This window comes from Acomys russatus, chromosome 31, assembly GCF_903995435.1.
Source record: "Acomys russatus chromosome 31, mAcoRus1.1, whole genome shotgun sequence".
Classification (NCBI taxonomy): Eukaryota; Metazoa; Chordata; class Mammalia; order Rodentia; family Muridae; genus Acomys; species Acomys russatus.
The window spans coordinates 32,174,173-32,199,418 of NC_067167.1; the positions used below are offsets into that span (position 1 = coordinate 32,174,173).

General features: G+C 40.8%; 1 protein-coding gene and 1 non-coding gene across 2 annotated transcripts; both read left to right on the top strand.

The window, feature by feature from the left end:
- Positions 1 to 308: 308 nt before the first annotated feature.
- Positions 309 to 25,094, top strand: Nap1l1 (nucleosome assembly protein 1 like 1). The gene is made up of 15 exons (XM_051172693.1): positions 309 to 467; positions 7,682 to 7,718; positions 12,366 to 12,451; positions 13,692 to 13,794; positions 16,890 to 17,031; positions 17,411 to 17,491; positions 18,875 to 19,003; positions 19,783 to 19,854; positions 20,813 to 20,952; positions 21,255 to 21,400; positions 21,515 to 21,534; positions 22,286 to 22,408; positions 22,847 to 22,876; positions 23,384 to 23,434; positions 24,053 to 25,094. The coding sequence occupies exons 2-15, from the start codon at positions 7,702 to 7,704 to the stop codon at positions 24,086 to 24,088; spliced, it is 1,176 nt and encodes a 391-aa protein (XP_051028650.1). The 5' UTR covers positions 309 to 467; positions 7,682 to 7,701; the 3' UTR covers positions 24,089 to 25,094.
- On the top strand, positions 7,900 to 8,043 carry LOC127183832 (small nucleolar RNA SNORA48). The gene has a single exon (XR_007830081.1). It is a non-coding gene; the product is annotated as a small nucleolar RNA SNORA48 (small nucleolar RNA).
- Positions 25,095 to 25,246: the final 152 nt, after the last annotated feature.

The following is a 25,246-nucleotide window of genomic DNA, read 5'->3' on the forward strand; positions in this document are numbered from 1 at the left end:
AGCCAGGATACTGCAATCCTGCGTCTAAGCTGATGTTGGTACCCCAGAGGACAAGGAGAACCAGGGTCTGGACATATGGGGTCGGGATTGCCACCCCAAGCTCAGAGGAGAGAAGAGATGGCGCGGTGCGCAGCAAGCGGAGGTCCGCCTCTGGCGGGAAGCCTAGGGCGCCGGGGAAGAAGGACGGCTCTGTTACCAGGCAACGCAGCTCGGGGCCCGCCTCCCGCTCTCGTTGCTAGGCAACGCCGAGGCCAGGAGGAGGGCGGGGGGAGCGGCCCTACGTGCTGACGCTAATTGTATATGAGCGCGAGCGGCGGGCTCTCGGGTCTTTTTTAGCGCCATCTGCTCGCGGCGCCGCCTCCCGCTCCTCCCGCCGCCGCCGCTGCCGCTGCTGCCGCCGCCGCCGCCCTGAGTCACTGCCTGCGCAGCTCCGGCCGCTCGGCTCCGCGTCCGAGTCTCCTGGAACGGTAACGGCTGGGGACCGAGAGGACCGGGCGCGGGGGGCCTGCGAGGTGTGCGTGGAGGGAATGGAGGAGGCCGCGGGCCGCGCTCCTGGGGGGTGGGGGGTTGTCCGTGCGGCCTGAGGGACCACGGGGAGCGGCGCCCGCTGCGGGGCGCGCGGGACAGCGAGGCCGCGGGGGCGCACTGGCTCGCCCGGGGGACGCCTCTGCCTCGGTGTGTGCCCCCCAAGCCCCCCGGTCACTCCACGAGAGGGACGCGGCGAGGCAGGCCGCGGGGGTGGGGGGTACGGAAGGGACGGGGAGGTGGGGGCAGCCCCGAGCTCCGCCCGCAGGGAGGGCTGCACAGGCCGCGGCCTCCGCGCTGAGGAGCGCAGACACGTGGGGACCGCGCGGCGTGCGGCGGGAGACCCCGGCCCCGGGCCCACCCCTACTTCCCCCTCAGAGTTGGAGGAGGAGGAAGGGTGGGGACGAGCATCAAGCCCCTAAGGGCTCACACGCTAGCCTAGTCTTCGTGGAGGAATGAAGGTGCTAGCGCGGCTGGGAGGATGGGGGTGGGTGGCGGCGGGCGGCGGCGAGAGCAGCTTCCCATCGCCTGGGTGTTAAGGGGTTAACGCGTGCAAAGCGTTTTGGCTTAGGTGGGTTTTGTTTTTTGTGTTTTAACAAGAGATCTGTTTTGTGTCTCGCAGGTTCAGTTAGAACTTCGATGGGTACCATGGCCGGGGTTATATTTGTGTGGAGAGACTTGATCCCAGTCTCCTTAAACCTCCAGATGGTTCTAAGATGAAAAAAAAAAGGGGGGGGGGTGGCTTGGCTTGGGGGGGGGGTAGGTGAAGGCTCCTAGGCTAATACACCGATAACGTACTTTTGCCCTCAGAATTCTCACTAGGGATGAAGTGGTAGGACTATGAAGTATGGAGCAAGGCATTAATATATATTGACCAAGCTCAGTGCGACACATCCGTAAGGATCTCTGGATGGCGTTGAAGGCAGGGAGGAGACAGGTTCTGCCGGCAGGGCTGGGCTTTTCAGAACCAAAGGGTGCACCAGCCACACAGGACTGTCTTCAAGGCCTCCTTACTTCAGACTATTGCCTGTCTCTAAATTCTGAAAAGAAAACGTTTGAAAGGCTCCCAACACTGACTAACCTGAATTCAGGAGAGCTGACACAAAGTTTGCTTTTTTTTTTTTTTTTTTTGAGAATGGGTATCATCAGATCATCTTTTCAAACTAATAGGCAAAGGATACTTTGATTGGATCAGGGAAAAACCTAAAACAGATTTATTCAGAAACTAACTGCGAGTAAGGGGTTTTCGGTGCTCTTGGGCATAATCTTGTGTCAAACTTGTCCCAGATTTAAACTGTACTTTAACTTAACTCTGAGTCGGAGGGATTTACTTTAGCATTAGTAGGGACTTAGACATCTGTTATAAAACCTTGACTTAATATATGTTCTTTTTAAGCCAGCCTTTAGCTTACTAAATAAAAGTTAAAGGCTCCTCAACATCAACAAGAAAAGTGTATCAGTTTTGTCTGTTGCAAAAATGCCTGTTCTTTTGTATATTTTGCTTTTAATCTTGGGCCCTATAGTTGACAATAATTTAATGCTGAGTGTGGCACCTCTGAGTTGTCCTTTCATGAGCTCCAGTGTGACTAAAATTCTATAGTTTATTTCATTATTTGCTTGCTTGTATTGGCCTCAGGTGACCAAAGTCCTTACTGGGAAGGAAAGGGACTGAAAGAGGCAGAATATGACTAAAAAAGAAGATCTGAAGGTGCCAAGATACATGGCGTATTTTGTTTGGTTATAAATGAGAAAGGATTAAAGAATCTTAGAGAAATAGGAGGCATCATTCTCACATTCTAAAACTAAACCTAAAATAAATAAATAAAACTAAACCTATTCTGACCTATATATCACACTGAGCAAATATGCTATTGGTTTGTAGGAAGTGTTAAGCTGGGAGGACCGAGTAGAAAGGATTGCCAAAGCTTAAGGTACTTAGGACCTGCTTTACAGAAGGGCCTGTTAGAGCTGATTAAACTTCGTCTTCAAACTAGTTGTAGAAACTTTTGTTGTGAGTGCTTAATCACAGAGTGGACTGTGTTCGTGGGGCATGAGAAGTAACTGCTGCACCTTGGGTTAACTGCCTTTCATTGCTAAAAATGCATTTGGACACATTTTTTAACTTAAGATTTTTTCACATTTTGATTTTTTTGTTTTAAACTAGAAAAGGGGCTATAATTTCCTTAAAATAAGTAGAATACTTCAGGGGCTGGAAAGCTGCTGGTTTAGGAGTTCAGAGCACTCCTTGCTTTTCCAGAGGCCTTGGGTTCAATTCCCCATACCCACATGGCAGGTCACAACTGTCTGTAACTCTGGTCTCAGGGATACAACATGTGCATGGTGTACAGACATACATGTAGACAGAATACTGACTCATAAAAATAAAGGTTACTAAACATTAAGGGGGGCATGCCATGGGGGAGCAAATAGTCAAATCAGTGTTCACTGAGGCCTGCTTTTTTAAGACTGGTTCTGTAGCTCTTTTGTCCTGAAACTGCTGTGTAGACGAGGCTGCTCTGGAACGCCTGGATCTTCTTTCTCTGTGGCTCTGAGATGAGAGGTGTGGCATTACTTACGTTCCATATGGAACTTAGTAAATGTCAGCATTAGTTTTCTCTTGAAGCTGTCTTACTGTGTATGGTTTAGATGGTCAGTAATAAGCTTATTACTATTACTTAGTTTTGCAGTGATGATTTACAATGAGTAACATTTTTAAGATTTTGTGTGTATGAGTGTGCTGCTCACATGTATGTCTGCACCATGCATGCCTGGTATCTATCTGTAAAGGTTAGAAGAGGAGTCAAATCCTCTGGTATTGGAGCTATAGTTGTGAGCTGCAAGTGGGTACTGAAAATCGAGTCCAGGTTTCTGCAGGGGAAAACAAGTGCTCTTAAAATTGAACCATTTCTCTAGCCCCCTTTATATTGGGTTTTTTAAAGGATGTCGTCAGACTGCAGTGCTAGCTGTGGGTGTTAACTTGAAAAGCACTGTCCTGGGATTTGCTCTGGGGAAAAACTGCAAGTGTGTAGTCATGTGGTTTTGTATCAATATGGAATTTGCTTGCATGTGATGAGATAGTGGCTGCTTAGAAACCTTGTATTTGCATATGTGAGCTATGTATGTCACATACACAAAAGTGGAAGCTGCCTACGAATACATTGTTACTCGTAAATTGAGTTTTGCCAAATGCCAGTCCTTTGTACGTGTGCATATGCTGTTGGGCTGTGTGATGCTCTGGATATGGAGTTTAATATGGGCAGTTGTGACTTGGTTTCACTAGGATGAATGTTTTAAAAGGTGCTTTTTAAGCTAAAGTTGATTTGGAGCCATATTGGCTGCGGGCCTGAACTAATTCATGTGCTGGAAGGGGTTACTGAGTTTACTGGTTTTGGGGAGACGGGTAGGGGTTTTCAAGACAGGGCTTCTTTGTGTAGCCTTAGCTGTTTTGGACCACACTGGCCTCAAACTCAGAGATCCACTTGCCTCTGCCTCCTGGCTGCTGGGATTAAAGGCATGCACCACTACCACCCTCCCCTACTGTTTTTGTTTTGTTTTTAAATCTTAACTAGGAGAGTGGGTTTTATAGAGTTCCTTTTGAGTATAGATTGGTGTCTCGTTACGTCTTGAAACTTCTTAGTGTTTTTATCCTGTATATTTCTAGAATTTGTATCCAGTCTCAGCTAGATTTTGTTATATCCTTAATCTCTCTTCAGTATTTTCTTTCAATCCTGCCTTGCTTGCAGTATGACTTCTACCTTCCTTTAACTTGATCCATTCCTAAGCTGAACCTAATTTAATATTGGGCAAACCTATTTAGCTTGATGTCAGTGTTTTATTTTTACTCTAGAAATTCTATTTAGTTATTTCTAAGTTTGATATTGTTAACAGATGATTGTCGGATGTTTTCTTCTGCCTCTCCTCCCCTATTCTTCCTTCCTTAAGATCAAACTCGGACCGTTTGCATGCTGGGAAATACTCTATCTACGTTTAAGGTGTGCCCATAGTTCCAGACTTCATAAGACTGTCCATTTGATGGTTATATTTAGGCTTTTATAGTATAGGACTAGGTTTTTTGTTTTGTTTTTTTGTTTTTGTTTTTGGCATTTCTAGATAGAGTTTCTCTGTAGCCATAGCTGTGTTGGACTAGCTTTGTAGACCAGGCTGGTCTTGAACTCACAGCAATCCACTTGCCTTTGTACTCCCCGGGTGCTGGGATTAAAGGCGTGCCCCACCATGCCCTGTTTAGAACTAATTTCTTGCTTGTTTGGGAGGAAGGTATCCTTCACTTATTTTGCATATGCACAGAGACAGCAAGCAGTAATTAGCTTGAATCATCTGGTTACAGAAGATGAGTGAAGGCTAGTACTCCAGTAACTTCAAAGTGTGGGACCCTATCCATAGAATGCACATTTAGGAAGGGTTTTCCACTTTTGTTCATCTAGGTAATTGGCACAAGCACTCTGAGAAGCTTGGCTTTAGGTAATTCTGTAGAAATCCTGCCAAGTTAACAATATACAATATTCCTTACCCATTTTCTTAACATAAACATGAAGGAGTATGCTTTTAGCCCTCACATCATCTGAGCCTGCTTATTATAACAGTTTGAGAACTTTTTGGATGTTATACCTATGCATTTATTGTAACAGTTTGCAGGGGGGGTTAGTTAACTCAGCAATCCTAAAATGATACCCCCATTACATTGGTGCATATTGTAAAACAAAATAATACAGAATGATAGTCACTGTAGGTCCGTGCCTATAACCTTAGCATTCAAGAGTCTGAGGTGAAGATTGCCAAGAGTTAGAGACCCCTGGGCCAGCCTCGGCTACAGGGTGAGCCCCTGTTTGCTTTCACATTCTATTTGTCCCCATTGTCTTCCTTGTTACATGGAACTATTCTTGTTTCTTTTTTTTTTTTTTTTTTTTTTTAATTTTAGTATTTGAGACAGGGTTTCTCTGTGTAGCCTTGGCTGTCCTGGACTCGCTTTGTAGATCAGGCTGGCCTCAAACTCACAGTGATCCGCCTGCCTCTGCCTCCCAAGTGCTGGGATTAAAGGCGTGTGCCACTACGCCCGCTATTCTTGTTTCTTATGTGCCATTGTATAAAGGTCTTACTTAGGGAGCTGGAAGAGTAGCTTAGAGACATCGGAGGCTTTTTTATTCTTTTGCCTAAATTACTTTCCAGAAAAGTAGAGCCTAAGAAACGTCCAGATTTAAGAATGTTCGTCCCAGTTTTTCCTGCCTTCAAAGAAAATCTTTGATTTAGTAGGCTGAGAATAATCTCAGTTGCAGTTCAGTAGAGATTAAAAATCAAATTTTCATAATTTTTAATTGGTATTCATAATTGTTTCCTAAACATTTTATAACTTGGCTGTTGCTAGAGAGAATTCAGTGTGGCTGTGCACGGCATAAAGTAAGTGGAATGGACTGGTGAGGTGATAGGTAAACATTAGGGTGCTTGTTACTCAGTGATGAGGGCCATGGATACCTACCTGTAACTCCAGACGCACACTCAGACATGCCTGCAGTCATATTACAGTCCGTACAACGAGATGTGTTTCTAAGTTCTTGCCTATACAGTGTGAGCAGAAATCACACACACTGTTTCCAGGCTTCAGTTCTAAGGCATTCCCAGTGCTGTCTCCATGTTCTCTGTTTTTCTGATAAAGTGTGGTGTTTTGGGTGAGTCTTCAATGGTGCAGGGAAGCCATGTTCCAGCAGCTGATGGTGTACCATAGTGGAAGGCTTATGAGTAGTCACAGAGCAAGGTTGGGATCACCTCTATGATGATCACATGACTGAGAACTAAACTATGCATACGGTGCTGTACTGCTTGGTTTCAGTTACCACTTTCTTCACCTAAGCCCCGACTCTGGGCCTCTTTAGAAGCTTCAGATGCTAAGAGGAACGCAAGAGGGTAGCTCTAAGAAGTAGGTTTTTAAGAAGACATGTTTCTCTGTGTAGCCTTCGCTGTCCTGGGCTGGTAGACCAGGCTGGTCTTAGAACTCAGACCTGCTTGCTTCTGCCTCCCCAGTCCTGGGATTCCAGGCGTGCACCACGCACCAGACTAAGAAGGACGTTTTAGGCAGAGTCTTCTACTTAGCTCAGGTTGGCTCCCTCAGTGCATTAGCTGTTTAAAGTACTGGGGCCAGTTTTCATAAAATTGGTAAAAATACTAATATTTAATGCTGGCGCTAGCTATTAAGCTTTTTAGTAGGACAGTAGTTAAGCAAAGTTTTTCTTTTTGAAGTGAATTTAAGTTAAATAGTTAACGGTTTTGGGCTGGCAAGATGGCTTACCAGGTAAGCCTGATGACCTCAGTTTTAAGCCCAGGATCCACACGATGGAAAGTAAGAACCAGCTCCTCTAAGTTGTCCTCTGATCTCCCCACATGCCTTGATATACTAAAAATAAATAAATGTCATTTTAAAATACTGTCAAACAAAATGGAGGGGCTGTAGAGATGGCTCAGGTTAGGAGCACTGGCTGCTCTTCCAGAGGTCTTCAGTTTTAATTCCCAGCAACCACATGCTGGCTCACAACCATCTATAATGTGATCTAATGCCGTCTTCTGGTCTGCAGGCCTATGTGCAGGCCAAGCACTGTAAAATAATAAATAATTTTTAAAAATTGATTGTTTAGGGGTGCTAATATATACCTCTAGTCCTAGCCCTGGGGAAGCAGAGGCAGACATGAGGCCAGCTTGGTCCAAGTAGTGAGTTTCAGACCAGGCAGGGTTACGTGATGAAAGCCTCTCTTTAAAAGCTAATCTAAGGGCTGTCATTAAAAGTATTTGACTAAAGATCACTGTACTTTCATTTGTGAAATTACAAAACCTAGCCTGAGTTTGTTACACTGGACTCTGTTCCAGGATTTTTTTCTTTTCTTGTCTTTTTTGGTTTTTCAAGACAGGGTTTCTCTGTGTAGCCCTGGCTCTCTTGGACTCACAGAGATCCGCCTGCCTCTGCCTGGGATATAAAGGTGTGCACCACCGTGCGCACATCAGGATTTTTTTTTCTTAACACATGCCATTTTAAAGGGAATATAGCTACTAGATTTTGTGTTTTATTGATTTCATAGGGTTTCACTTCAATGTTTTTCTTAGCTTTTTAAAGCAAGCCATACTTGGTTTTAACACTGATTCTTTTTTCTCTTAGATTTGTGGAGGTCTTACAAGATGGCGGACATTGACAAGTAAGTGGCAGATAGTTTGTTCCTCTTCAGAGACTTTGTATTGTGATGTAGTTAATAGTACAAACTGTATTATGAAAATGTGTGTTGCTGACATACATTCTTTGGTGCCTACTTTTGGAAGTTGGGTGGAATATCTACTCTAAAATACATTATATTTTATCACTCATAAATACAGTAAATCACCCCCTGGCAATGGGCAAAGAGACACCTTGTTGGTGGTGTTGTTCTGATATCAGCCAGGGGCAGAGCAGATGGCAGTCCTTTGTTCATCCTAGCTTGATGCCTGGCTTGGTGGCCAAAGCTGTTTCATGCCTAGGGCACATAAAAGCCAGACAAGATGGTGCATGCCTTTAATCCCAGTACTTGGAAGGCAGAGGCAGGTAGGTCTCTGAGTAGGAAGCTAGCCTGGTCTACATAATAAGTTAGAGCCAGCCAGAGCTACATAGTGAGCCTATCTCCAAGAAATCCAAAAGAAAGGGGAAATACAGCAAACCATTTGTCAGTGTTTAGTTTTAGAAAAGTGCTGAGCCTGGTAATAGATCATAAATACTTGGAGAATATTTTAGCATGTGTATGTTTTTTAAAACAATTGTCTTACAAACACTAATGCCTGTCTAAACACATGTAGAATATACATACAGCAACAGTATGCATTCAAGTTAAAAGTGGGAAGAGTCTAACAGCCTTTCTCAATTGCATTCTCCACCTTCTACCCAGAGTTCTAAGCACTATTCTCCGTTTTACTTTAATTCATTTCCTTGTCTTTCTTTTCTTCCTTTTCTTTTTGAGACAGGGTTTCTCTGTAGCCTTGACTATCCTGGACTTGCCAGGCTGGCCTTGAACTCACAGTGATCGCCTGCCTCTGCCTCCCAAGTGCTGGGATTAAAGGTGTGCGCCGCCACCGCCTGGCTTTCCTTCCCTCCTTTCTTCTTTCCTTCCTTCTTCCTTCCCCCCTCTCTCTCTAGATAGATAGATATATCCTGGACTTGCAGGCCAGAAGAGGGCATCACATCCCAGTATAGATAGTTGTGAGCCACCATGTGGTTGCCAGAAATTGAACTCAGGAGCTGTGGAAGAGCAGTCGCTGATGTTGGCTTGGGGAGGAGGTGGGACAGTGCCAGGGTGTGGATACATGCTAGGTAGGGGCTCTGCCACTGAGCTGTCTCCTCAGCTGAGTGTTGAATTGTGCAGTAGGAAGCACTGCCTTAAAGCAGTAGCGTAACTTTCTCGAGGCTCTACAGAGGGTTGTTCTGACAATTTGGAACATAGGTGTGAGCAATCTTTTTTTTTTTAATGTAGTGTGTTTTTGGTGTGTCTTATAGAAATGCTGTCAGGGAGAATGGGATAGGCTGTACAAGATTTGTCTCATTTGACAGTTGTCTTACTGGCTCACCATGGGTAAATACAACCCATTAATTAACATGTGTTAAAACAGTCAGTGGCTTTTTAGGGCATGGAGTTGGGAGGTACTTTACCATAAAGTCAACACATACATGGAAGTATGTTTGTGTAACAATCTTGGCCTGTGTTTAAACATGCTTGCTCTCTGTAGAAGAGAGCAAGGACATATAGCATGACTGAAAGTTACCGTTCTTTATGCTTATAGTTAAGGAATAGAATATATATGTTTTTAGAGACAGGGCTTCTCTGTGTAGCCTTGACTGTCTGGGACTCTTGTAGACCAGGCTGGCCCTGAACTCAGAGCAATCACCTGCCTCTGCCTCTCTGAGTGCTGGGATTACAGGCTTTTGCCACCACACTCAGCTGTGTGGCTCATTCAATATTGGGTCCTTTCATTCGGCTAAATTCAGTGGCTTTCGGCTCTACCACATGTTTATTTTTGGCCTACTTGTTCACTGACTTATTTCTTCTCTTTCTGCAGCTTGTTAGACATTGTATCTTGAAATGCTTTTAGTATCCCTTAGCCAATTTTCATCTTTGTCTCTTTGTTCTTCTCTGAACAGAGATGCAGAGGCTTTATTTTTCTGTTTGTGTTCTCAAATATATTGCTTTAGGTCTCGCTTCCCCTTGGTTTCACTGATTGTAGTGTCTTTCTCTGAACGTTTCCTTCATATTTAGTCTGTCTTACTCTTACTTTCTTTTCTCCTTTTGTTTTAGACTTCATTTCTAATAGGCTTTCCTAATGAGGTAGGACCATCTAATTGTTAGGATTGGTATTGAGAGATCAGGATGAGTACACTAAAGACAGTAACAATAGTTGGTTAGAAAATGAAGGTTTGCCAGGGGTAGTAAAGTACACCTGTAATCCTAGGCAGAGGCAGGTGGATCTCTGTGAGTTCCAGGACAGCCAAAGCTACACAGAGAAAGAAACCCTGTCTTGAAAGAAAATAAAGGCTTTGTAGAGAGAGGGTCTTGCTACTGTGGGACTCTTAATGCCATCGGTGGTTGCCATGAGAATGCTGGGATCAGAGTGGTTCTTCTGCGGTGGTCCAGCTCCTTGGTGAGCAGAGTGCGTGTGGATCTGGCTTTCGTGTGTTGTGGGAATCAACTCAAAAGGCAGCTACGGGGAGGTCTGAGCGTTCTGTAGTCTGTGTAACTAGTCACTCAGAATAGCTGGATTCCTCAGGCCAAGTTACGAGTTTCATTTCCAGAGAAGGAACTGCCATATTTCTGAGAGGATTTAAGAATCAAACTACTTAGTATTTGTGCCCAGTCTTCCCTGTTTATGTCTTCATTCTTTGGCCCTACTTACAGAAGTGTTGTCAGTACTGTCATCTTTTACTCCTGTGAGGACTATCGGGTTTGACCTTCACATTGCCTACTTAGGGTTCAGTTCTTCCAATAAAGTGGGTTGTTACTGCAGTTTTCTGGCTTCAAAGTTTTGCTGTTCTCCTTACCTTGGCATTTAGTTTTAACACTTTAAATATATCCTTTTTGTTTTTTTAGTTGATGGTTTTGGAAGGTTTAAAAGTACATACAACAATTAGAAAAGCGGCAAATGATTTCTCAGTTGTATTTGATTTTATATATGACTGTTAGGCCTGGGAAGGTTGATAGAAAGGACTCTTCAAAGAGCCAGTAAACTGAGAATGGCTTGGGAGTGAATGTTTTGGGCATTTTGAGCCTTAAAACTACTCAAGCAGTTTTGTTGGCTGTTTTATTACTGTGTCTGTGTTCTAACACAAATTTGTATGTATAGAAACAGAAATAGGCTAGATTTGGCCATATGATATAGCTTGTGAAATCTCTTCTAAAAACCTAAGTAAATATCTGATGATGCTAAAGGTACAGCCAGTACATGTTACCTGACAGCAGCTTCTGGCTCATAAGGAGCCAAGGATCCCAGGAATCACTCGAGTTTCTCTGTGGTTTATAGGACCATAGATTTCTATTAGCCTAATATCTTTCCTACATTTGTCCCTGAATAAGTTATTTTTTCAGATGCTATTTAGACACAACAGCTACTAAGTCCTTAATCCAGATGTCAAAATGTAAAGACATTACATTGAGGCTGAGCGTGAGCCTCAGGCACGTTTCTGTGTAGAGTCCCAGTGCTCAAGATGAGACTGAGGACGGTGGAGCTTGTAGGCTGCCCTGTTACACCAGGTAAAACCTTGTCAAACAAAATAAACCCTTAGTCCCACCCCTGTCAGTGCTAGAAGGGATCCTAAGTCCAAAGATAATACAGTCTCCTCTACAAGTGTTTATAACCATCTGATACAACAAAATCTCTCGTTTGGTGTTTGGCTGCTTTTTCTAGGCACGGTTTCTCTGTATAGCCCTACCTGTATTAGGGCTTGCTCTGTACACCGAGCTGTCAAACTCTTAGAGATCTGCCTACCTCTGCCTCCTGAGTGCCAGCCAGGATCCCTCTGCTTTCAACTAACATCTTCATCCTCAGATGTAGTTACTTAATGGTTTCCAGGATGTCTCATGCATGGTCCACTATGGCTGCTGAAGCTGTAGTCATTCGTCTTATGCAGAAAGGATGGATTTATCAAGCTCAGAAAGTTTTCTTAGCTAACATTTTTCAAGGCTTCTTAAAGTTATATTTAAATTATTTCTATTTTTTAAGCTCTCACTGCCACAGCCAAAGCTGCATGGTGAGAGACATACTATCTAAAAAAACAAAACCAGAACAAAACTCAATTCACTGCCATAAATTGCGCAACTTGGTGTAGGCCTGTAATCCTAGCACTCTGGAAGGTAGAGGTAAGAGAATCAGAAGTTCAAGGCCACCTTGAGCAATATATGTTGAATGAAACAAATGTACAAATGTACCAAAAAAAGCAACAAATACAATATCATTGCCAAAACCTAGTTGTAGCTAGTTATATAATAGGCTAGGAATGGATTGCCACCTAGGTGTTTTGCTGCCCTAAATAATGAAAAGGCTCTTCATTACAATGATGCGAGAATGTGGTCTTTGGATGTGAATGTGAAAACTTTCCTGAGGTCACAAACCTATCAAACTGCAGTTTTACAGGTTGAAGTATAAGCTGGTTTGGGCTAGATGGTGTTAAGTGCTTCAATTAGTACTTGTCTGCATAAAGAATTAGAAGGCTGAATCACTTTTTGAATTTCTGTCCTTTGAAAGAAGCATATTTAGAAAGTCAGTGCAAGTTTCTCTGACTTTGTTTTGCAATTCATACATTTAAACTACGCTGTGATGCTGTGACATTGTAGCAAAGAACAGTCTGAACTTGATCAAGACTTGGACGAAGTTGAAGAGGTAGAAGAAGAAGAAGCGGGTGAAGAGACAAAAATCACAGGTACTCCTTTAGCTTCCCTCAGGAGCCGGTGTCTGCTGCTGTGTCTTCTAGAGGAGATGGTGAGACTGTCCCTGTGCTGGGGCCCTACCCACTGTCCTTTATCTCCTGATTGTCCCTGAGTCTAGTAATTGTGTTTGTTTAGGAGAGAGGAGGCGGTAAGCAAGGAAGATGGGAGTGTAATAGCTCAGTGTTTCACCACTACTGCTGAGTTACGGTGCGCCCAGCTATGTCAATAGCGGGGTTTAATCTGACCTGAGAAATAGAAGGCTGGAAGTAGGACTTCCTCAGCAATGCTTCTAATCTGGTTACTGTTTAGTTATGTGGTAAGCATTGTGTGTGTGAGTTTAAAAATGCACCTTGTGGGGCTGGAGAGGTGGTTCAGCAGTTAAGCGCCCTGGCTGCTCTTCCAGAGGTCAAGAGTTCAGTCCCCACCAACCACATGGTGGCTCACAGCCATCCACAGTGAGATCTGGTGCCCTCTCATTTTTAGCCAATTGGATTTTAATTATGAGAGTAGAGTTCCTGCCTTTGAAAAGTTTTCAGTTGTCCTAATTGATGTTGCTACGTGATTTTTGTTACAGCTAATTATAATCTAGTTACCGAGTTAGTATTAAAACCTAATTGATCTCCAAGAATATAACTGGAAATATTTTTTTGTAAATTTAATTTCTGTTCAAGTTAAGTATAATTATAAAGTCACTAATTAAAATTTTTGGGCCTTAGTTGCAACTTCTGACTATCTTTGCTACTAAGTTAATTTTCAGCAAAGTGGGAAATCATGTAATTTTGTTAAAATCTCAAATCTATAAATGTACTTAAAATAAAAGCATCAAACAAAACATCCAGACAACCCCTTAATTTTCTCTTGTCTAAAATTGTCAGTGTACCAGTTTCCTGTGAATGCTGACTACCCTGAGATTACTGACAAGAGTCACAGTAGGCATCTGGACAAAGCTTTGGCCCACAGTGAGAGGAGGGGGAAATGCAAGATAACAGGAACAACGCCCGCCTTGTGCCCATTGCTAATGAGAATAACCTAGAGAAATCCTGTCCATTAAAGATCTTAGAACCCCAGACTTTTCAAAGTGCTGGGTTTTCCTGAAAAGCATTTCACTTCATCATACCAGCATTTTATGAGCCTGATAAGAAGACCTCGTGATTGGATTGTCCAATGGAAACGAAGCAGAAACATTTCATAAATCCCTCTTTCAATTGCCCCTTCCCCCTTTCTTTTTAAAAGCGCGTCAGCTAACTGTTCAGATGATGCAGAATCCTCAGATTCTTGCAGCCCTTCAGGAAAGACTTGACGGTCTGGTAGACACACCAACAGGATACATTGAAAGGTACAAGCTCTTTTTTTTCTTCTCCCTTCCTTATTTATCTTCTATAAAAAGCCATCTGAGTTTATCTATGTGATCCTGGAGAGCTAATGTCTGTTAGTATCTAGTATAAGATTTGGGATGGGTTTAAGAAGTAGAGGTCTGATTAGATTGTGTCTTGACTTGGTTGTTCATGTCTGCAGGAAGTATACCGATCCTAGCCATTTCTAGGATTCGTTTAGAAGTTTGTTAGAAATGTACAGCATTAGGAATACAGATTACATCAGGTACTTTCTGATTGGAAAGGTCTGTCCGTGTCTATCTTTCTCTGCTTACTGGAAGTGTTTCCTGGCTTTGTGTCTTACTGTTCCATTACCTGCTCTGCCTTTGGACTCCTATCTTGACACATTGTACTGGATGGCTGCCCATCATTTTTTTTGTATTTCCTCTTAAAGCAACTGACAATTTCTTTGGGCTGTTTTTGAATCGATTCTTAAAGGCAAACAGTCTTTACCTGTACCAGTCTTGTAGCAAGATATCTAGAAATGCTAGAAATTTCCAGAGATAGTGTGAATTTGTCACTGCCAAAAGTTGACATCTAACTTTTATAGATCTTCTTTTCAACAAGTCTAGAAGCTATGATCTTGTTTCGCTTGTGTTTTCTGATACACTGGCTGCTTTTCAGAAAATGTGTACACCTCGTAGCCCGTTTGTGCCCTCTGCTCATTGCTTACTGAGGTTCCTGCCATTTCACATTCTTTCATCTTAGCATTCCAAAATACTTTTATCTATGGAGTCCTTCATTAAGCAGCAATCCTTAGTTTTTATATTAGCAAAATGGGTAGTGTGATTTTCATTTTGTTCTTGTGGTTTCAATTATTTAGGAAATCTTTCTTAGCTCCTACATTATTGTTGGCTAGTTTTAACTTTCACATTTGGGTCTTCAGTTCCTTCATAGCCCAGCTTTGTACTTGGTACAGGTAAATATCCACTCCTTCCTGATTTTTAGTAAATTTTTATTACACTATATTAACTGTGAACCATTATACATTTAGTTACTATGGCTTCATAGTATGTGTTAATATCAGAGTGGGTAAGTTGCTTTCAACTAAACATGTTGGTCAAGATGTGATTCTTTTGTCCTTGTCACATCGGACCTTACAGTGTGTCTGGCAGGCATGATGCTTCTTTCCATACTGTCCTATGTGTAAATATAATCAAGACAGGGTTCTCAAATTTTAACTGAGAAGGTTTGGTGTTGGTTACATTGAGGTTTGTGGAGTGATGCTAGTATATTGTAACTTCATCTTGTCTGTATACTTGTATCGTCCATGCTGTCTTCAGTTTTGTGGTTTCTTCATAGAATATTGGTTACATTCATTTCTGTATATTTTGCATGTGATATTCCTGTTGTGAATAGTATTTTATATTGTATTCCTGCTATACAGAGAAATGTTGTATTTTTATTTTTAAATTAATAGTGTAATATTGCTAAAATCATTGGAGTAAGTTATAGTCCTATCTGGCCTGGGACTTGGTATGTAGACCAAGCTGACCTAGACAGAATTCAGGTATTGCCTTCCTTTTGCCTACCAAGCACTGGCAATAAAGGAGTGTACGGTCAAACCTGGCTTCCTTCCATCTTATCTTATGTTAAAATCTAGTTTGGTTTGTCCAAGTTTTCTTTGGTATCAGGTCTGGTTTGCTGTATTCTAAACTTGTATATAGGTTAGGTTTAAAATAGCCACTTAATAATTAATGTTTCTTAGAACCTTAATTTTTTTTTTTTAATCTAAGACAATTTCTCATGTAGCCCTGGCCATCTTGGAAGGCACTCTGTAGACTAGGCTGGCCTTAAACTCAGATTTGTGTGCCTCTTCTCCTCAGTGCTGGGATTAAGAGCACAGTCCACGACCCAACCCCTTAATTTTACTTTGGATTTCCTTTGTATATTTCTGTGGCTGCTCTCTCACTTATCTCTGGCCATGTCCACTTCACTTTGCCTCTCAGTTTTAATGTGTAACTGTTTTATAATACTGGTGGGGAAGGGAGGAGCTAGCTTAGCAGGTAAGGCTTTGGTACTCCAGTGATACGAACTACCTAAATCCTTGGGACCCACGAAACGTAGAAGAGCTCTCACAGTGCTGTCGTTTGACCGCTGTGCACAGCTCCCCCAACTGCAATAATGACAAAAGCTACAGGCAGAGTGAAGAGCACATCCTGATGATAATAAATAGCTTAGCTGTGGTTGTATTGTTAAGCTCTCTTTATTTCTTTGTAGTAACTCTGCTGTATTTCTTCTGTTTACTTGGTCTGAAAGTTCGTTCCTAGGAAGGATGAGTTGCAGGTCTCACTATAGACAGGTTAAATTTTAAGTCTGTTTATGGCTTGTGGTGTGTACTCCCATGTATGTCTTTGTAGTTTCTTTGGCTGTACAGTTTTTATTCTAAATTAAGACATTCTAGCTTATATCTATGTCTTCCTATTCAGTACCATAAGTTAAAGTATTAAGTTACTTTCTTAAGTTCAGCTTTTTGTTGTAAACATGAGCCTCAGGCGCACTCTGTAGCTTCTTGATACTCCTGCCTTCACCTTCCACTGCAGACTCTGGGGAATCCAACTTAAGTTTTTAGGGTTGTACAGAAATAATTGTAAGAAATAGAGAAAAACTGATCTAGTTAAAAGTGTTAATTCCAGGCTGGAGAGATGGCTCAGCGGTTAAGAACACTGACTGCTCTTCCAGAGGTCCTGAGTTCAGTTCCCAGCAACCACATGGTGGCTCACAACCATCTATAATGTGATCTGATGCATACTGTGTACATAATAAATAAATCTTTAAAAAAAAAAAAGTGTTAATTCCTTAATTTTAACTACTTTAATGGTAAGATAAGAATTATTTTAAAAAAATTTGGAAAGAATTCAATCTAGATTCTGAGTAGTTCTTGGTGTTCCCCCTATTGATTTACTCTACCTGCTTTTATAATTAAAGCATCTATATACCTATTTTAAATTTTAGTTACTTTAAATCCTTGCTTCAACTCAGAAACTTAGCCACTTTATATTTTAATGTATATATAGGTGACTTGTGTTTTTCTGTGACTGTTTTTCTAAACTTTCAGCTTGCCTAAGGTAGTCAAAAGACGAGTAAATGCTCTAAAAAATCTTCAAGTTAAATGTGCACAGATAGAAGCCAAATTCTATGAGGAAGTTCACGATCTCGAGAGGAAGTATGCTGTCCTATATCAGCCTTTATTTGATAAGGTAATGATTTTATACCACTTTTTATTTAAACTAACTCAGGAAAACAAATGGCTTGATAGATATCTCAGTGGTAGTAGGTATTTGTGAAACCATCAATAGGAATTTTTGTTGTTGTTGTTGTTGTTTTTTGTTTTTTTTTTTTTGTTTGTTTGTTTTTTTTTTGTTTGTTTGTTTGTTTTTTTTTTGTGTTTTTTCTTGACAGGGTTTCTCTGTGTAGCCTTGGTCATCCTGGACTCACTTTGTAGACCAGGCTGGCCTCGAACTCACAGCGATCCGCCTGCCTCTGCCTCCCGCAATAGGAATTTTTTAAAGGTGTGTTTTTTACTCATTAAATTTATGGGTGCTAATGTTTTTACACAATCTCTCTCTCTGTTTTTAGCGATTTGAGATCATTAATGCAATTTATGAACCTACAGAAGAAGAATGTGAATGGAAACCAGATGAAGAAGATGAAGTTTCGGTTAGTAGCAATGGCAGTTGCATAAGTAGCGTTTATTGCGCACACCTGTAATCCCAGGTCTCAGAAGGCAGAGGCAGGTGGATTACTGTGAGTTCGACTCTGGTCAACAAAGCAAGTCCAAGACAGCAAAGGGCTACACAAAAAGAAAAGCAAACCATTTATTGATGGCATGGTATTACAGTCAATTTTGTAAGTGCTGAGGATCAATGGTGGTTTTTTTGTTTTTGTTTTTTAAGATTGTATTTATTTTATGTATATGAGTGCTCTGTCCACATGCACACCAGCAGAGGGCGTTAGAGGGCGTGGATGGTTGTGAGCCACCATGTGGTTGCCAGTAATGAAACTCAGGACCTCTGGAAGAGTAGTCAATGTTCTGAATTGCTGAGTCATCTCTCCAGTCCCCTCAACAGTGTTCATATACTTAGGAAATATCCTTTTTATATTTGGATAATACAGATGAGCCCTGTTTGATGGTTGGTTGCCTCCTGAGTGCTGGGATTAAAGCGACCCCACCCCCTACCCCTTTTTTAGTCTCTCCAGACAGGATTTCTCTATGTATCTTGGCTGTCCTAGACTTTTTTTTTTTTTAGACTGCACTGGCCACAAACTCACAGCCTCCATGAGTGCCAGGGTAATAGGTGTGTGACACCGTACCCTGCAACCAGAGCAGCCATTCTTCTTAAGCCTGACATTGTCTGTGCGTTTGTAATACTTCAAGCTTTTCATTTAGTTTTCCTTTGACCTTTTGATGACTGGTGAAGAACCATACCGTTTTCCAGTGACGTGCCCGCAGTGAATAATGACAGCTGTGACAAAAGTCTAATGCTATGTCATGTGGTCATGCTTCTTTCTTTAGCATTGCTACTTTGGGAGGATATAATCAGTATGTTATTTATATTAAGGATCTTATAGGCTGATTATTGGGTGGATTTCTGTTTTCAGTTTTTCAAGACAAGTTTTCTCTGTGTAGCCTTGGCTGTCCTGGACTCACTTTGTAGACCAGGCTGGCCTCGAACTCCCAGTGATCCGCCTGCCTCGGCCTCCCAAGTGCTGAGATTAAAGGTGTGCGCCACCACTGCCTGGCTGGGTTTCTGTTTTAAGATGTTGCTAAAGCTCTTGATCTGGATGGTGGTTCTTTGTTAGGGTAATGAGAACATTGGTTTCCGTGGAATTGTAGTTTTGGAATGAATGTGACAAGTATTTGCACACTAGTTTTAAGTATTTGCACACTTAAAACTAGAATGTGTTGATTGAAGGTTGAAAGTTATGCTTGGTGAGTATTGATTGTTTTATACCTAGGCCACTGTCTACAAATTAAGCGGGTATATAAGTTTATCAAAAGACCTGATAGAATCATTCAGTTGTTTGCTGTCATTTTTCAAGGAGGAGCTGAAAGAAAAGGCCAAGATTGAAGATGAGAAAAAGGATGAAGAAAAAGAAGACCCTAAAGGAATTCCTGAATTTTGGTTGACAGTTTTTAAGAACGTTGATTTGCTCAGTGATATGGTTCAGGTACTTTAATTCACAAAACCACCTGTCTACCTAAAAACCGTACTTGATATTGTGGTTGCTGATTTCTTCAGCTGTCTGAAGTTTTGTGCAGAAAGTTCAGCTTCAAGTAATCAAAGTATTTTAAAAGTTTGGTAATGAAGTGTGGAGTCTTTGGTGACTGAGCATTTGTTGATGCTTTTGCATAGTTTACAATATCTGTTCTCCTGTTCTTAGTATCAAGGGACTATTGGTAATAAAATATGTAATTTGTTAGTCTAGGGGAGATTTGTTCATAAAATATAAAACTGTTTAATCATTCAGTGTCTTATTCCCTGGAAAACCAACACAGATGTTACCTTCTTGGAGAAATTGCCTCTAGTGTTTCTTGAGCCATGGCCGTCTGTGTAGTGCTAATCGCTCTAGAGATCTTGTGATTGCTGGGGGTTGTTAACAGTGACAGAGGCATGCTCTCAGGAATGAGTGCATACTGCATTTCTGCTTTGCCAAAGTAGAAGAGGAGCAAACAGTTTGAAAATGCATCAGATGTAATCAGGGAACACTTTAAAAGTAAATAGCCCCTTTTAGACTTCAGTGTTTTTCAGCCTGGTCAGTCACTATTCTGAAGAACCACAGTATGAGATAGTGTAAACCATAATGATCTGGTAAAGAAGCTTTAGAGTTCACAGTTACTATATAAAACCTTGTAACTGACACACCCTTCAGTTGTTAGCTTTTTTGTGGTAACAGAACATTGACCCTAAAATGCCAAATTAGATACTAATTTTTATTTTAATTTGAAGGAACATGATGAGCCTATTCTAAAGCACTTGAAAGACATTAAAGTGAAGTTCTCGGATGCTGGCCAGCCTATGGTAAAAGAACTTTTACATAGTTGATTTTGTAGTATGTTTTCACAGATAAATTTTAAGCATGACATTTAAGAGTTAAGGATGGAGTAAGGGATTGAGGCTGACACTAGGTACTCTCTTACCTGTGTATGGCTGGGTTTTGATGCTTGTACTTGACCCCTTTCCTGGAGAATTTAAGCTTTTTGGAAGTACAGATAGTCAGTGATCCTAGATTAAAGTGGATAGAATACAACGAGTGAACTGTCTATCTGGGAATTACTTCAGGTAGATGGTGCTTGAGGGCCTGCATGAGGAGAGAGCTCAGCTAATAATCCCTCCTGTGCCAGATGGGCAGTGCAATCAGGAAAGGTTCATAGAATCTTTTCATGGTTGAGTTGAGGGTCTAGCTTCATATTTGAAAACTGTCTTTATGGGGAGATGAAAAAGACATATAGTCATTTTAGATTTACCTAACCTAAATGATAATTTTTTATTCTTTTTTTTTTTTTTTACTGTATATCCCAGTCATCGACCCTTCCCTCCTCCCAGTCGTCCTCCCCCCCCGCTTCCTCATCCCTCCTTCCCTGTTCCTTGGAGAAGAGGAGCCTCCCTATCCACCTACCTCAGCTCATCGAGTTGTGTCAGGCAAGGCAGTCCCATCAGGGACCTGATCTAAAATCAGGCAACAGAGTCCATGTCAGAGAGAGCCCCCGCTCCCCTCACTAGTGGACCCACATGAAACCTCAGCTGCCCCATCTATGTGGACGACCTAGGTTCTAAATGATAATTTTAAGTTGAAACCATATGTTTATCTTATGTCATCAATTATTTTTGCCTTTAACAGAAATAGGGGTTTCCCTTACATTTCTTTTATTATTATATTTCAGAATGAGGAAAAAACCATTAGACTTTGATCAAGCTGTTTTCTAATGCATCAAAATTTATGGTTTAAGAACTTAACTCACTTTGTTTTCTTTTAAAGAGCTTTATCTTAGAATTTCACTTTGAACCCAACGAATATTTCACAAATGAAGTGCTAACAAAGACTTACAGGATGAGGTCAGAGCCGGATGATTCTGATCCCTTTTCTTTTGATGGACCAGAGATTATGGGTTGTACAGGGTGAGTTGATTATACTGACTGTTTTATGTTTAATTGTAGGTAGAGTTCTCATTCTCAGTATATTGTATTCCCTTGTGTGGCCTGGTGGATTTGTATATTGCCTCTGGGTCTGACTACACTTATGGGAAGGAATACACTATTCATGTTCTTTTTATCATGTGTTAACAGTATTGTAAATCTATAGATTTTAAACTTTCATTTAGAAAACGTTTTACTGTCTTCTAAAATTTTAATTTGACATTTAAACTTGTTAAAACTTAGCAATCAAGTGTGCTTAAATATTAACTATATTTTTTCCTAAGGTGCCAGATAGATTGGAAAAAAGGAAAGAATGTTACTTTGAAAACCATAAAAAAGAAGCAGAAACACAAGGGACGTGGGACAGTTCGTACTGTGACTAAAACAGTTTCCAATGATTCTTTCTTTAATTTTTTTGCTCCTCCTGAAGGTAAGTAGTGTTAGTTTGGGTGGGTATTGATGGGTGCTTTACTGTAAATTATTTAATTTTTTTTTTTTTTACTCTCTCTTTCTCTCTCATTTGGTTTTCTTCTTAATTTTGCAGTTCCTGAGAATGGAGATCTGGTAAGTTGAGTTTATCAGTTGAATAGAACTAGATCCAGTTACAGTATGGGCTGGGTAGAACTATCTTTTTTCCCCTTTAAAGGACTGGCTCACTGTGGCATTGGCTGGCCTAGAACCCAATTATTAGACAAGGCTGCCCTTGAACTCACAGAGATTGGCCTGCCTCTAGTGTTGGGATTAAAGGCGTGTGCCACGATATCTGCATTCAGTATTGATTTACGTGTGTGAGTTTGCCAACATGTGTGTGTGTACCATTTGTGTGTCTGATGACTGCATGAGTCAAAAGAGGGAGGGCATAGAACCCTTTTGCACTGGAGTTACTTACAGTTGGGTGTGTACCTTTGTGGGTACTGGGAACTAAATCCTGGGTTCTCTGCAAAAATAGTGCAGTTACCACTGAGTATTAACCTGATTGCCAGCCATATTTCTCATATTTACAAAGGAATGTTCTCATGAAGCAAATGTGCTTTTGCCTTTTGCTCTTTTATGAACAAGTCTTGCAGAGCCGGACGTGGTGGCGCACATCTTTAACCCCAGCACTCAGGAGGCAGAGACAGGTGGATCTCTTGAGTTCAAGACCAGCCTGGTCTACAAAGAGAGTTCGGGACAGCCAGGGCTATTACACAGAGAACCCCTGTCTCCAAAAAACCAAAAGCCCCCCCCAAAAAAAAAAAATTTAAGTGACAGGAAAGCAAAGTTGAAAGTTACTCACATACCAGCTTACCTCACAATTACTTTTCTTTCTTAATAGGATGATGATGCCGAAGCTATACTGGCTGCAGACTTTGAGATTGGCCACTTCTTACGTGAGCGTATAATCCCAAGATCAGTGTTATACTTCACTGGAGAAGCTATTGAGGATGATGACGATGATGTGAGCACATTTCAGTTTGAATCCTATGGGATTGTTTGTTGAGGGTACATTTAGTGTTTTATAAAAGGGGGCCATAGAGACGTCATAATGAAGCTAATCCTTTGGATGGCTTTTCTCAATTTTGAAGAAATCTCTTTAGGATTACTTGGATTCATTTACTTTAGGTTTGTTTTTTTGTTTTTCCTGTTAGAACACCATTCTGAGTTGACAAAACGTGGTTACTGTTAGATTTATTTCATTTTGATGTCAGGAAGCAGCTGGTATTGGTGGTAGCATTTATATAGGTAGTATAGGGTCTTCAAAGAAATCTCAGGGAAAAGCTAGGTAGCCTTTCTGTAGTAATGGCATTTATAGTTTTTTATATTTATTGTTCCAAATGATGGATGTTACTAATGCAATACTCGCTCATTCATACTTTTGCCTGTCTTCTCTTTTCAGTATGACGAAGAAGGTGAAGAAGCTGATGAGGTAATGTTTACCAAATGAGCAAATAATTCACTGTATGACACATTGAACAACAAATTGAGTGACTAATGTATTTCTTTGCTATCTATAATCATTCTGTGATTTGGGATAAAATTTGAAAAATATGGTTTTAGAATTCTACAGCCAAACAATGTATGTATAAGGTTTCAATAAATAAATTGCAAAACTCAGCAACATTTTTTTTTATTTCAAATAATTTTGTTCTGCTGCAGGGTTATCAGCTCTTTGAAGAAGTCAAAAGCTGCAGTAAACTTTTTCAACGTTGGCTGCAGTAAATCTTTTCAATAAAAGCTGTCTGGATGTCTCAAGTTGTGTTGGGAAATTTTTCATATTAGAAGCTTTCAAATTAAATTGTATTATCAACAAACTCTGTAATCAAAAAAATCTGTTGACCCATAGAGTAACTTGTATGAAAATTTCCATGCTTTATGAGCCAGTTTTCTTCTCTTATGTACCTACTTCATGGATGCGTTTTGAACTTTAATGTAGGAAGGGGAAGAAGAAGGAGATGAGGAACACGATCCAGACTATGACCCAAAGGTGAGCACAGTCGGTGCTGCGTCTTTTAAGTTTAGCTAAGATGAATTAAGAGCAGATGAGATACTCTTTTTAATTACTCATTAAATTGCTCTGGGTTTGGCTCTTTATTTATATTGAACTTGGGAGCAATGCTGTGTGTTGGATTCTTCCAACCATTATTACTATTTAATCCTTAAAGGTCCCAGGCCATAAGTCTTGGGAATTTTAGGGTTAGTAAAAGCTTCTTCTACTTCAAGGTATGTAATGCTCTCCAGCATTCATTTGACACCTAGGAAACACCAGGAAGGTATTTAAATAAGGAAGTATTATGGAAGTTGAATATATTTTGATAGATATGAATTGAATTAATATTTATATCTAAAACAAAATGTCTGACAATAAAATGACAAAATGTCCAACACTCTTTATTTTATGATTATAGATTACCTCAGATAATAAGGCCTTATATACTTTAATACTTGCTAACATTAAGTAATTTGTCACTATCCCATATCAATTTTCTATCTTCCCTGTAATTTTTACAAGACTTGAGATACTGTGATAATTAAAGTAATTATTGTCTGAAACATTTATCAAAGTAGGTAGAAGATAGATTGACATATTGTTTTCCTTTAACAGAAGGATCAAAACCCCGCAGAGTGCAAGCAGCAGTGAAGCAGTGTCTGGCCTTGAGGACGGCCTACCCTGTAATAGCCTAACTCGACTCATTTACTTACAGCCTTATGTTTTTGTATTTTCTTGGTAGAATCAGTAAGTTTTTAAAGGAAAGGGACCTAATATTTTAAAGACCAATTTGTTGTACCTAGCATCCTAACTATAGTTCTGTCAGATATGTCGAATGCATAAATCCTCTCTAATGCATGTTCATTTACTGCTGCGGTTTGGTTCTTCTGGAATATGTTCATCACGTAGCTATTGGAATACAGTTCTAAAAATAACTGTTGAGCACACTGTTTGGTGTCGCTGTTTCTTTCCTAAAGAACCACAGCCGTTCTCAGCTGGTAGAACGGGTTGAAGTCTGCCTGCATTAGCTGTGCTCTCCATTACGTTGTTAGAGGATTCAGCAACTAACACAACAGGTCGTTATTTGAGGAAGGAAAATTGTGGTTAAGAATTTCCAGGAAGATCAAACTTAAACATATTGTTAAAGGGATCTTTATGTTTTAGATGACATAACAGGTCAACTCATGCTTACTATCAAAGCAAGCTGGAGAAGCCCTAGGTTCTCTTCAGAAGTCAACTGATAGTATTTAATGTGCTTTGAAAATTGACCTCCATTAATTAAATCTTTTCTTTGTGGTAGGGCCTACCTTCTTCTTTCCTGGAAAAGACGAATTTACATCATTTGAACCTATTTTTGAGTTTTTCTGTTATTTGCCTGATTTTGTTTTTATAGTCTAAATAAAAATGTCATACAGTTTTAGCTCGCACAGGATGATGTCTCGGTTTATGCTGGTTGAGGCTATTGCAGAGAGTTAGCTTGAGTTCAAGGGTGCCTAGTTTTCTCTATTGAACAACTTGGAGGAAGTAGTACGCATGCACTTTTTTAAAAAGTGACAAGTGATGTGCGATACTTGTTTTTTTTTTCAACAGAAAGGTCAAATTCCATTTATTAGAGCTAAGTATCTTCTTGACTTGTGTTCACTCTAATACTCAGTGCTGAGATGAGTGTCGTTGGCCATGCTGTTTGCCATGTGTGATAAGGATGGGTGGTGCTGTTGTGGCACCTACCTCACGGCTGTGGCAAGGCACATTGGGGTAATTCTCACAAACTTTTATCAGTCTTACAAAAAATCACGTACGTGTATCACA

Bases quoted from the DNA above. Each gene is read 5' to 3' on its own strand.
- Nap1l1 (XM_051172693.1), top strand. The intron at 12,452-13,691 runs GTACTCCTTTAG...TCTTTTTAAAAG, and splicing joins TGAAGAGACAAAAATCACAG to CGCGTCAGCTAACTGTTCAG. The intron at 23,435-24,052 runs GTGAGCACAGTC...TTCCTTTAACAG, and splicing joins ATCCAGACTATGACCCAAAG to AAGGATCAAAACCCCGCAGA.